The sequence below is a fragment of the Alligator sinensis genome, unplaced genomic scaffold, assembly GCF_000455745.1.
Source record: "Alligator sinensis unplaced genomic scaffold, ASM45574v1 scaffold499_1, whole genome shotgun sequence".
Taxonomy (NCBI): Eukaryota; Metazoa; Chordata; order Crocodylia; family Alligatoridae; genus Alligator; species Alligator sinensis.
In genome coordinates this window covers 119,194-132,383 of record NW_005841864.1, presented here as the reverse complement: position 1 = coordinate 132,383, position 13,190 = coordinate 119,194, and the positions used below count along the sequence as shown (strand labels likewise).

Sequence of the window (13,190 nt, the reverse complement as noted above, 5' to 3'; positions counted from 1 at the left end):
CCCACTCCCTACCTGCAGCCACCAGTGCTGCCCCGCGTTTGGAGGGGCACATGCCCCCCGATCTGTGCGCAGTGGAGGTGGCTGTAGCTGCAGTCTGGGCTTTGTGCCCTGAGCCCCGCTGCACATGCCCCCTGGGCCTCCACCTTTTCCCTCCCCCACGGACTGATCTGCTGGGCTAGAGGGGTGGGCATGCACACATGACATGCTCAGTCAGCCCAGGATCAACTTCAAGAGGCTCTGATGACCACTGACATAGGTAAATTGCATGGGTTTTTGCCATGAAAAGAGTAAAGTAGGCCTACAGCCCCCAGGCACACACTGTGCCATGTTGACTTCTACTCTTCCCCCACTGTAATGCACCAGTGCCCTGAGTCTCCAGGCTGCTGACTGCAGGTGGGCCTGCTCCCAAGGGTGGGGGCAGGCAGCAAAAGATAGAGGAGGCCCAAGGACCCTGGGAGCAGAGCCTAGTGGCCACAGCTTAACCCACTGTGGGCTGCATGTGGTGCCAGTCGGACAGCTGTGGAGTAAAAGATCAAGTAAGGTTTCATGCTACAGTGTAATAAAGTGAGAAATATGATGTGTATTATTCTTATACTTATGTTGTATATATCTGAGTAACAGCTGTTTTGCATTGAAAATTTGGTTCTGTGCTTATTGCTGTTTTGTCTGTTTGTAAGCTGGCAAAGGCTATGTGCATCTTCAGGTCTGGTCTGAGGAACTGAAGGGGAAGGCAGAAGTTGGAGCTGAGAGTTGGGTTCCACATTTTTGAGAGGGTAGAAATAGAATTTTTAAGAGTTGTGTACTTTGGTAGAGGTAACTGTGATGCCTGGAGACAGTAGTAAACTAGCAGCTAGAAATACTCAGTATTGGGTTCTTTAAACTTCCAGGATATGTTGCAGCTAATTGCAAGCTGCTGTTTAGGAGCACAGTAAACCAACTGAGGATGAGGTTGAGAGACAGCACTAAATTTTGGGACTCGAGTATCCATGTTGCATATAGTTAATATCTCTCCCAAAAAAGTTTTAATTTAATAAATCAATTTAAATAAAGGCATTATACATGTCTGATATCTTTGGGGAAATTTAGTCATGCTTTTGTTAACTGTTGCAGAAACTTTTTCAGGGGTTTAAAGAAGCAGTATTTCTGTCTGCCACTCTGAGAATTCAGTTCCTATTTTATTCCACTTTACATACAGTTCCTCAAAACCCAAGTAAGCCTTCATTCTACCTGATTGGTCTGCTTGGGACTTGCTGGAAATCCTATCAGTGTTTCTCTTAACTAACCAAAGATTGGTGAAGTGCCCCACACTCCCAACCTCTTCCCTTTTTTTTGCCTTTCCTAAAAATGCATCTGCAGATCTTTCTGGCCTGAAATAAAATTGTTTGTAGATTTATCATCTATTTCTCAAGAAAGGACTTATCCCAAATCCTTATTTTTCTATTTTTCCCCCCCTCTCCAGCAGCATTCTTCAAACATCAGGATTTCAGCTATAATAATTCCCAGGACAGTAGTTGTGATTTTGTAAAGTGTAGAAATGCCCCACAGAAATCAGTGATTGACTGGACATCTCTACGAGAAAATAAAGCTAGATATGAAGCCATGAAGTGGGCAGGTTAGTATTGCAAGTTTTGGAAGAGTATGTGATCCTGGGCTTGAAAATATGGTCTTAGATATCTTGCACTTAACAAATCTGTTACAGGTGGAAATCATTTTAGCTTATGATGTATTGACAGAGCTGCATGTTCTTCACTGTCTGAATCTTGTTGGACATGGAGTGTCTTCTTCCCACTGCCACTCACAGGCATGTTCCACACTTGGAAATATACTGGTAAAGATCTATCTGCGTGCTCTTGGTAGTAGTGGCCATCTTTAAGGGCCTAAGTGAGGTTGGAAGAAGGCCCATTTATACTATTAGACTGGTGTAAACTTGGCAACTGTTAAGGAGAGTGTTTAAATAATTACATAAATTTATTAGGTTAAGTAAGGAAGGCATAACAATACAGCTTTCTAGAAAGTCTTAGATGAAAGTTTTTAATTCCTAGCAAAGTATTAATAAATAATCAAAATTGCATAGAAAGCATATACCTCAAGGATGTAGACTTAGGTATATTGTTAAAAGTGAATTACGTGCCATGTGTATTGCTGTATTGTAAAAATAATCTCATGCTACATTTAGTTAAAGAGTTAGAAACTTTAGGGGTGAGTAAAAAAGGGGTAGCCCTGTTACTGAGTCTGTGAAGGAAAGGAAACAAGAAAGTGATGAGGAGGCACTCCAGGCCAGCCAAGGAAAGAATAAGAAGTCCTCCTCAAATCAGGAACTACAAATTCTGGCCAATTTGCACCTTCCAGGATTACTGAAGAATAATTAGTTGCCAGGGGTCCCAGGAATATGATGAAACTTGAAACAAGTCATCTTGAAGTTCTGTTAGAGATAACAGTGTGTGCACATGGGCTACATCAGGGTTGTCCGACTTGTGGCCCATGGGCTGTGGACAGCCTGCCTGGAGTTAACTTGTGACCTGTGGGCTTCCACACAGCTATTCTTCCAGCTACTCTTTCTGCTGCTGCTAGGGTCCCTGGGCTCCCTCTCCTTTTTCTGGCTTCTGTTTCCTGCCCCGGGGATAGAGAGTTGCTTTCACGATCTTGTCTTCCCTATGTTGGTCCTCTGCTAGCTGAGAAAATGGGTAAGAGTCAGCTTGAGAAGCACTTGGATAAGCATACATCTTGGAGGTGATTAATTCTTTGTATATATGCTACAGGCAACTTCTGTGTGTGGTGTGCAAGCCCTGGATGGTCTGTCAAGGGAAGTACCAGAATGCAGGCAGGGGTGCTCAAGCCTCTACATAGAGCAGCAGGAACAGGAGCTACATAGCATAATAATAATAAACATAGAGCTACATAGAGCAGCAGGAACAGGATATTGCTGTGAGACGAGGTGTCATTCCAAGAGCCAGGTTTATGTAGGCGTTATTGCCAAGAGCCAGGTTAACCATTCCCTAATCCTGCAGATACTACTGAATTCTGGGTTTTGGATTTTCACTCATTATAAAACTGCAGTGATTGCAGGGCCAGGGAAGGAGTGACACCTCTCACAGCAGCATCCTGCCTCTATTCTACTATGTGGAGAGGGGACACAGCTTAATTTACAGCACATCTGCCAAAAAGGTTGGCCACTACTGGTGTATCTTGTGCTTTGGGAATACACAAAAAAGCTGGGTTGTAGACCTGCCTTATGTCTTTATTGATGGTTAACCAATCAAGTCATGAGTATCTTTGTTGTTATTTTTCTGTGCTTGTGTGTGGGAATAGCTAGGCAGTGGCAGGGTACGCCACCGCGATGGTATAGACATGCTCTGTCTATGAGTGGTTCTCAACCTTCATAGGGATGCCAGGGCATGGGTGCTGCAGCCAAGGTGGTGGCCAGGTGAGAAGTCCATGTACATCAGGAAGAGCTGTGGAATGCATATGTTCTCTTGCCTTACTGGTTCTCTGATAGCTCTGAAACAGGAAGGAGAGTTGACTAATGCTGCAGCCCCTACTGGTCTGCACCTTCCATCTCCACCTCTCCCCTCCCCAACGTTCCTCAAAGAAACAGGCAGACGGTACAGTTCCACCTGCCCTATGTATCTGTTTCTCAGCCCCCGATAGGTGTTAAAAAAAAGATGCAATGGGATTTGATGTGCAATCCCGACAGTCGCACCTCCTGTCATGCAACATGTAGAATGAAGTGTGATTGTGGGACTGAGCATACGATTGAGCAACAGAACCATGTTGCAAATGCAGGTTGAGCCCAGAATCATGATCCCAGATTCCCTCTGCACCTACAGTCTTCATTCATGTTGCTGGGAGCCCCGTCAGTTGATGGATCTCCTAGCTGGAGGAGCTATGATACTTGCTGAGATGCCCAGCCTTGGAGGCATGTGATGCACCCCTGCTCCTGGGAGCTCCAAATCCAGCTGGGGCTCCAAGCCGCTGGGGTGCACCATGTGCTTCTGTAGCTAGAAGCCCTGTCTGTTACATAGCTCTGAGCTCTGGAGGGGGCACCCTGTGGTCCTGTACCTGAGAGCTCTGTCAGCTGATCAGGTCTCCCAGCTAGGAGAGCCCACTGTTTCCCCAGCTAGGACCTCTGATCAGCTGACCAGTCCTCCCAGCCTTTAGAGTCTGGGAGCACTGGCCATACCACACGTTCAGTTAAAAAAGTGTGATCAGAACCAGTGACAAAGTTAATGCATGCATTTTGTATAACTTTGATGCGTATGCCTGGTTTCACCATGCCATTAATTGAATGAATCTGTGGCCAGGTCACTAAGATGTGATTAACAAGTTAATCAAGTATTAAGTGTAATGTGTCAGGGGCCAAAGAGGCGCTACAGGGTCAGACTAGGAAGGGCTACAGCATGAGTTCGCTCTCCCACCTTCTTTAGAGTCATCAGAGAACTCTAATGAGGCAGGAAAGCACTCACATGCCACGGCCCTTCCTGGTCTGGCTGTACAGCAGATGTGTGGGGGTCTTCTACCAGCTGGCAGTAGCAGGTCACTGGCAGTTGAAAACCACTGAGGTAAGCTGAGACAGCACCCTTAATCATTCTCAACTGGGGCTGCTACTATATTTAATAAAGTTGGGGTGCTCTGACTCCAAGAAGGTTGGGAACCACTGTTCTGAGTGGTCACTTGTGCTTTTTATGTATTCAGCTAAAGAAGCTTGTTTATTGTAAAGTGTTATGTGAGCTCTGTTAGAATATTTTTAAAGACTCATAATTGAGAGGTCATTTTTTATACAGGATCTGATTTTTTTTCCCTTAATTTTATTCTGTTTCTATATTCCCAACAAGGCTTCTACTTCTAATTTGTTTTGTAGTGTGAGGTACATGAGGATTAACATATTGAATCATTTTGATCTCTTTAACCTTAAATTTTGATTATAATATTTTTAGGCTTTTATCTGCAAGAATTTCTGTTTAAACTAGTATGCTATAAAACAGTGGGAACCACCTTTTCAGCAAATGTGCTACAAATTAGCTCTATACTCTCCTTGCATGCCACGCTGATATCCTTCCTCTGCCCAATCTACTGCTGTACTTTGTCCTCCCAATTCCCCCTCCTTTGCTTTTGGCTTCCTGACTGTTGGCTTCTGTGCTGTCTGTCCCTTCCCTGATCACAGGTGCCACACTTGTGCTGTGGGTTGGCCATTCCTGTTTTAGAAGATGCACATAGTGTAATCTTCAAAAACTATTTTTTATAGCAGCCTGTCTTTTTCCTAATTGTTTTTAAGATTTACCTCCAATTGAGAAAAACTTTTACAAAGAATCACCAACGGTTGCTTCCATGTCACGAGAAGAAGTAGAGAATTGGCGGTAAGATTTTTTTTTATGTGAAAGTAGCTATTTGCTCATGTATTGGAATTGTAAATTTTCATGTAGATAGGCCTTAGTGTGATAGTTTCTAAATATTTTAAAATGTTGTTTCTGGCAACAGTTCTGCAGATCTTTATTTCAGGTTGAATATTAGTTGATAGACATTACTATTTTGGGGGGAAACCCCAGCAGATACTGGCTATTGTTTCTGTAAAAAGTAAATCAATTATCTTTTCCTTTCTTGAATTTCAGAATAACATTATTTTACAGGTTCTTTTTAAAGACACTACTTATGTCTTTTGCATGTGGTGAGACTAAATTGGAGTCTTTTAGTATGCTGTCTTGGTGTGAAGAAAGGATTGAAAATTCAGCAGAAGATTCACTTACCTAAGAAGCAGTGGACTCATCTAGGACTTGAAATTTAAAACAATAACTTCACAAAAAGTGAAAGCTAGGCCACATTACTAAACATGAGTATAGGAATACATTATGGGCATATAGATTAAGAGAATTAGAAAGACTAATGGACAAATCCATGATACAGTTAGCAAGGAACATAAAAGACAGCAAAAAAGCTTTCTGTAAATATGTTCAACATAAGTGAAAAACTGAGGAAAGAGTAGGTCCCTTACTGAATTGGAAAATGAAATTAATATTGGGTGGTAATGAGAAAGCTGAGGTGTTTAATGCTTGCATTCACTTCATTGTTCACAGAGACGGTCCACAGTCATGATGGGCATGGTTGGCAGCAAGGATGAGGGGAATAAATCGGTCTAGGATAGGAAAAGAAGAAGTCAGTGATTACTTAGGCAAGGTGGATATATTAAAATTAGGAGGCTGGATAAGATTCATCTTAAAGTACTCATAAAAGTGGCTGAAGTTTCTTTCAGGGCCACGTTATGGAGGTTAGGTGAGGTCCCAGAAAAGGTATCTTTAATATTCATCTTAAAAAAAAAGAACCAAAAAAAAGACCCTGGAAATTACAGATTGGTCAATCTAACTTCAGCTAGCAAATTGCCCATCAAGCATGATCAGGGGGTGGGGGTGGCCAGGAAGGGACAGAGGCCTGTGTCCCTTATCGGCCCTCCCCGCCACTGCTTCGGGTTGGGAGGGCGCCTTTTGCCCCTTCCCCCCCCCCCCCGCCACTGCTTCGGGTTGGGGCAGTTTACACCCCCCTCACCCACCTGCTTCAGCCCAGGGCTGGGATTGGGGCCGTTCCCCACCTCTTCCCTGCCACGTTGGGCTGGTGCTGGAGCCTGGGCTGCTCCCCATCTTCCCCACCTCCCACCCCTCCCCGCCACTTCGGGCTGGGGCATGGGCCGTTCCTCCACCACTACCACCTCACCCAACTTCAGGCTGGGGCTGGAGCCTGGGCTGTTCCCCCCCCCCCTTCCCCCCACTGCTTTGGGCCGGGGTCCAGGCCGCTCCTCCCCCCCCCCCTGCCACTTCAGGCCAGGGCTGGGGCCTGCAACCACAGTGGCGGTTGCGGCTGTGGCAGGACGCAGCCACCAGTAACCCCCCCATTACCTTCCTGTTCCCCTCCCTCCTCTGTTCCCCACCGCTTCCCCTCCCTGCTGGCTGTTGTTGCGGGGGAGAGGGGGCTCCAGCACCTGGCTCCAAGGAGCAGACCGGGGGAGGGGAGGGGCGAGGTCAGCACTGCTGGCCTCCCCCCCGCTCCATCATCTCTATTATGGCAGCACTCCAGTCCCTGTTGTCCCCCTCTGCCTCCAAGGAGCAGGGGAGGGGGGCCTTGCCCCCTTCTCCTCCAGCCCCTCAGTCCCCACTGTCAAGGCGGCACTCCACGTCTGTCCCTGTCTGTGTAGGGCACTTGGATTGGCTGCTGAGACAGCCAATCAGAGCAAGAATAAAGCATTACAGACAAACAGACTTAGGCTTTTGTAGTATTAGAATACTTGTAAAAACACCGGAGCATGCTATCAAGAAATGTGTTGTTAAGATCTTGGGACTGTAGTTCTCAACCCTTTTAGACTCGAGGTACACCTTCAGAAAATGCCAGTTCTTAGTGTTCACTTATTTTTTTGATTATGGAAAAATAATAGAGCAATTCTTCTGTTGATATGAACTCAAAGACCACAACAGATCAAAATGTTTTCCTGTTTGAATGGATTCCTATTTGAAATCCCTGGGTTTATCGTGAATCATGAGTATGTGTGTTCACCCCATGGACCTGTAAAGGGATCTCGGGGTACCCTTGGTTGGGAATCACTATCCCAGAAAATAACAGTTGATAAAGGACAGGCAGTGTGGATTTGTCAAGAGCAAATCATGCTTTATCCACCAGACTTCTTATATGGTATGTGAGAACAGCAGATGTGATGCATCTCTACTTCGGTGAGTCTTTTGCTACTGTCTCCCATGACATTCACACATGGGTGACTGGTGCCTCCCGAGTCTGTGGGGGCACCAGATTGCCAACTGCGGGGTGGGGGGGGCTCCCCCAGCAGCCCCTCACCAAGCCAGTGGCAAAACCGGAAGTGCACTTCCAGTTTCATGGCTGGTGTAAAACGTGCACCTGCATGCACCCCCTTCTCATCACCAATGTAGAGCTAGTTGGATTGTTCTGCTTGAAGAGTAGTCATCAGTAGCTTGTTGTCTAATTGTGAGAGGATATAGTAAATGGGGTTCTTAAGGGTATGTCTTGGGTATGATGCTTTTCGGTATTTTCCTTAATGACTTGGAAGATTGAATTCAGCATACACTCAAATTTCAGAGGGCACCAAGCTAGGTGCATTTATAGGAGATTAGGATTTAAAATAAACAAGATAGATTGGAGAGAGTGTGTGGAATAAGTTAGATAAAATTCAGTAAGGATAAGTGCAAAGTACCACATTTATCATAAACGCATAAATGTAATTTGGGGAATGGCTACCTAGGCTGCATTATTGCATGAAAGTCCATGGGATTATAGTGGGCAGCAAGCTGAATGCAAGTCAACAATGTTTCTATTGTTGCAGAAAAAGCTAGTACCATATTGGGTTGTACTATATTTACTCTCATTATAATCACCCTTTTTTCCCCAAACATTTTGCCCACCGAAGTCATTACACACACAAGACAGGAAATACTACAGCTAAACAAGGGTGATAATTCTGTTTTCAAATATCCATCTCTACTTCACCAGCTTTTGCAATCTGACAGGCAAGACTGTGGAGTGGAACTACTTACCATGCACATTCCCCACATGGCTGTATTCCGTTTTTAAATAAATAACATATTCAAAAATAGTTTTCTTAAATATGTTTCTTTGGAAAAATAGGTAGTTTTTAAAAGAATAATACATTTTTCAAAATATTGAGGCAGTCTTCAGGAGTATGCATTATATAAGCATAGCTATTACATGTACAAATGCACTTGTATCAGGACTGTCATGCAAGTTGCAAGAAATTATACTCTTTTTCACACTGATAAGGCTTCACCTCAAGTACTGTATCTGGTTTTGTATACTGTGATTCTAGAAGGACTCCAGAAGACAGCAATAGAAATTATTAGAGGTTTCAAACAAGACATTATGAGGAACTGAGATTTAGTCAGGAGAAGAGAAAAATAAAGATGATTTGATAATGGTCTTCAAATATATGATTGCCATATGTATGGTGATCTGTCTGCACAAGGGGACTTAAGAAATAATGGGCTCAAGTAGCAACAAAGAAAATTTAGGCAAGCAAGGACTTTCCAGCTATCAGGGTGACTAAATACTGGAACAGATAACTTAGATTATCTTTGGATGTTTTTAAGATAAATACTTGGATTATATAGTTTTGACAGAGATGATCCTACCTTGAGCAGGGGTTTGGACTAGAACTAGATGGCCTTCTGAATTCCCTTTCAGCTCTACTCTTTCAGGATTTCTGCGATTGTGCTCCGAACTCCCTTTTCATCATTAAAGCCTTCCTTGGCATCTTTCAGGCATTTAGAGAATACCAGGCATTTCAGTTAGGGTACATAGGCATGTCTGTAAGTAACAGAAATTCAGTTAATAGAATTGTGAAAAGGAATGAACCAAGGACTATATATGACTAAAAATGTTTCTGATTCTTAAGGGTGTAGGTTGTAGCCATGTTGGTCTAAGGTCATAGGTAGACAAGTTTCTTTGGGTAAATCTGGTATCTTTTATTAGACCAACTCAAATAGTTGGAAAAATTCTTAGCAAGCTTTTGGGTTTAAATACCCTGTGTCAGGCTGAGGAAGCATCTGCAGTTGGTGTATGCTGCTCTTGGATGGAATGAATAGTAAAGAAGCCGGAGCCTGGGCTGATATGCGTGCAAGACAGGCAGTCAGTGAAGATGTAAATTGAGGAGTCAGTGGGTGAGAGAGAGACTGAGCAGGGTGGGTGGGGACCAACTATGTTCATTCCCCTTTCCCCCTTCTCCCCCCCTCCCCCTCCCCAGCCTGTCTCTCTCACCCACTGACTAAATATATTTAGTGCTTTTTAGACTTTTCTCGTTAACCTAGACAGGGGTGTTGGATTCACCTTGTACCCCAGGCTGGATCTGAACTGTGGGTCTTCTTTTGGGTCAGATTTATAGGGTAAGCAATGGAGACTGTGGCAACAGTGATGGGACAAGCAGCAGCCAGGGGTGGCCAGAAGCTACTGTAGAGGCAGCGGTGACAGCATATCAGTCAGCCAAGGGGCAAGCAGAGTAGTGGCAGCTCAGCTGTCACTCACCTCCTGCCTCCAGCAGCCGTTTCCATTGGGACCGTGGATTCTGTGGCCAGCCCTGCCTCTAAATTCCTTAACCCACTAGCAGCCCTGAGGACTGGATGTAGTGGCTCTCCATTCTCTATATTTGACACCTCGAACCCAGAGTATGGACAGATTTAATCTTTATAATGCATCAAGCACTCCATACAGTAAGGGGATAGATACTACCAGATGATAAAATGATTTAACTTGGTCTACTCTGCCTCAAAATTACCCCAGGAAAAGAGAACAACTTTTGAAGTGTTTCCAGTTACATTTACATGCTTGAGCAGAGTTTAATCGAGGGTTTGTCTGCCAACAGTGCTTGATTTCCTTTCCCCTTCCCGCTACTCTTGAGGAGCTGCACTCAGACCTCCACTGCTTCAAGGTCACAGGACTCTATTTAGCATGTAACATTGTCTATTTAGACAGGCCTGACAGTATGCCAGGCATTCGCTAGTCCCTCCTCCTGTCTGAAGTCTCTCTCAGCTTCTCAGGTGCAAAACAGTCTTGAGGATCCTTAGTGTGTCACCATTGGCTTGCATCCACAATGTGTAAACCAGCATCCTTGGTCACTTCTGCGTGGTCCACAAACTGAAAGCAGAGATAGGTCATTGGTCTCCTTGCCATCTGAGCAGAATACCCAGTGTTTGCTGCAGAAGAGCCACCAGAACCAGGCCATGTATGAATGGATAACTTCTGAATAGCTGCTCGGCAACCAGCATCAGTGCTTCACCAAGGTCAAGTTACTTAAGGAGCTGTATAAAAGAGCCTATGATGCTAATTGTGTCTTGGTTGCCTGGAGGGTGATTTGCCACTATTAAGACAAGTTGTTCTGGATACTGTCCAGTGATGATTTTGCCTTAGAGCCCTACTCCATTGTTTACTCTGGTGGTCAGTCCAGGGCCATCTGATAACTCCAACAAGACTGAGCGTGAGGAGCCTCTATTTTTTGTCCTGTCCACAGCTGAGAAGACCTACAAGGGTCAGGATAAGTTTTGGGAGTTCCTCCTCCCATTCAGAACTAATGAGCAGGAGGTGTACCAGCCACTGGAGCATGACAGTTCAGATCCTACTGACATGAAGCATCTGGGGCCATCCTGACAGACCATCCTCTTGACTTCCCAGCTGAGCCTCCCTTTCCTGATGACTCCATCTTCCTCTTCTCCCTCCCTCCTCCCCCCAGTCATAGTCAACAGGCAGCCAGGAGGAAGTGCCAAGATGGCTGCCCACTCAACCATGTGGTGAGTTGCCACATTCCAATATAGTGATAGAATTCATGGGCATCTTCTTCCCCCCTCCTCTCCTCACACCTATTGCCCAACAGTTTGGCACCCTGCAAGTGGCCTATTGAAGGGTTGGATAAAAGGCACAGGTTACCTCATGTGCCCACTTGGGAGTATATGTCTTTTGAAGTATGGGGAGCTAGGGCTGCCGCTCAGAGTTTCATAGATTTCATAGACATCAGGGCTGGAAGGGACCTCGGAAGGTCATCGAGTCCAGCCCCCTGCCCAAAGGGCAGGAAGTCAGCTGGGGTCATAGGATCCCAGCAAGATAAGCATCCAGCTTCATCTTGAAGGTGTTCAATGAAGGCGCTTGAACCACCTCCGGTGGCAGGCTGTTCCAGACCTTGGGGGCTCGGACTGTAAAGAAATTCTTCCTTATGTCCAGCCTGAAACGATCTTGAAGTAGTTTGTGACCATTTGACCTCATCATCCCTTGGGACGCTCTGGTGAACAAACGTTCCCCCAGATGCTGGTGGTCACCCCTGATAAACTTGTAGGTGGCCATCAGATCACCCCTGAGCCTGCGCTTTTTCAGGCTAAAGAGCCCCAGGGCTCTCAGCCTGTCATCGTAGGGTCTGCTTCCCTGACCTCTGATCATGCGCGTGGCTCTTCTCTGGACTCTCTCAAGCTTCTCCACATCCTTTTTGAATTGTGGAGCCCAAAACTGGACACAGTACTCCAGCTGCGGCCTCACTAAGGCTGAGTACAGGGGGAGAATGACGTCCCGGGATTTGCTTGAGAAGCATCTATGGATGCAAGCCAGCATTTTGGGCTACATCGCAAGTCATTTAAGTCACATTAAATCACATCCCAAGGCACATTATGCCACTGAATTTGCTACAGCAGCTGGAATTACTGCGCAATATGCCGTCGCCACATGCAACACCAACACCATTATAGTGGTGCGGAATCATTTAACCTGCTTTAAACGTCTTGCGCACACGCCCCTCATTTCATCTACACACAGGCTTAAACACCTTTTTCTCTGTATAGGTGCTTATGGTGAATTGATCGCTTCTGACTCCAGTGTCCACATCATTAATGAAGATGTTGAACAGTATGGGTCCAAGGACAGAGCCTTGGGGGACCCCACTGGTCACAGGACACCACGATGAGTGACTTCCATCGATTACTACCCTCTGGGTCCGACCCCGGAGCCAATTTTCCAGCCAGTGGATCGTGGAGGACCCAAGGGGACAATTGGCCAGTTTCTCCCAGAGGCGATCATGGGACACCAGATCGAAGGCTTTTTTGAAGTCAAGATATATGACATCAATCTCTTCTCCCTTGTCCAGGTGATAGGTCACCTGGTCGTAGAAGGAAATGAGATTGGTCAAGCAAGACCTACCCGCAACAAACCCGTGCTGGCTATCCCTTAAGATGTTGGCGTCGGCCAGTCCATTAAGGATGGCCTCTTTAATAAACTTTTCTAAGATCTTCCCCGGGATATAAGTCGGCTGATGGGCCTATAGTTAGCTGGATCCACTTTCCTCCCTTTCTTGAAGATAGGCACCACATTGGCCTTCTTCTAGTCTTCGGGCACTTCACCAGAGCGCCAAGAGTTTTCAAAGATCCGTGCTAGAGGCTGGGCTATGATGCTCGCCAGCTCCTTGAGTACCCTGGGGTGAAGATTGTCAGGGCCAGCTGACTTGAAGGTATCCAGCTTCTCAAGATGTTCCTTCAGAAAGTCAGCATTAAAGGAGGGCAGGGGATCACCCTCACCCGGACTTCCCGGCCCTGTAGCTGGCATGGGCGTCCCATGGGACTGATGAAAGACTGACGCAAAGTACCTATTTAATAGGTTGGCTTTTTCCTGGGCGTCAGTTGTCAGTTTCCCCATCTGGTTCA

The 13,190-nt window shown here is 45.7% G+C and overlaps 1 protein-coding gene across 1 annotated transcript in view; it reads left to right on the top strand.

The window, feature by feature from the left end:
* The window catches only part of DDX43 (DEAD-box helicase 43), a 55,443-nt gene that overhangs the window by 4,136 nt on the left and 38,117 nt on the right, over window positions 1–13,190 (top strand). The window contains exons 4-5 of the mRNA XM_025191180.1: window positions 1,463–1,612; window positions 5,273–5,354. Coding sequence (XP_025046965.1) covers window positions 1,463–1,612; window positions 5,273–5,354 — 232 coding nt within the window. The remainder of the gene's footprint in view (window positions 1–1,462; window positions 1,613–5,272; window positions 5,355–13,190) is intronic.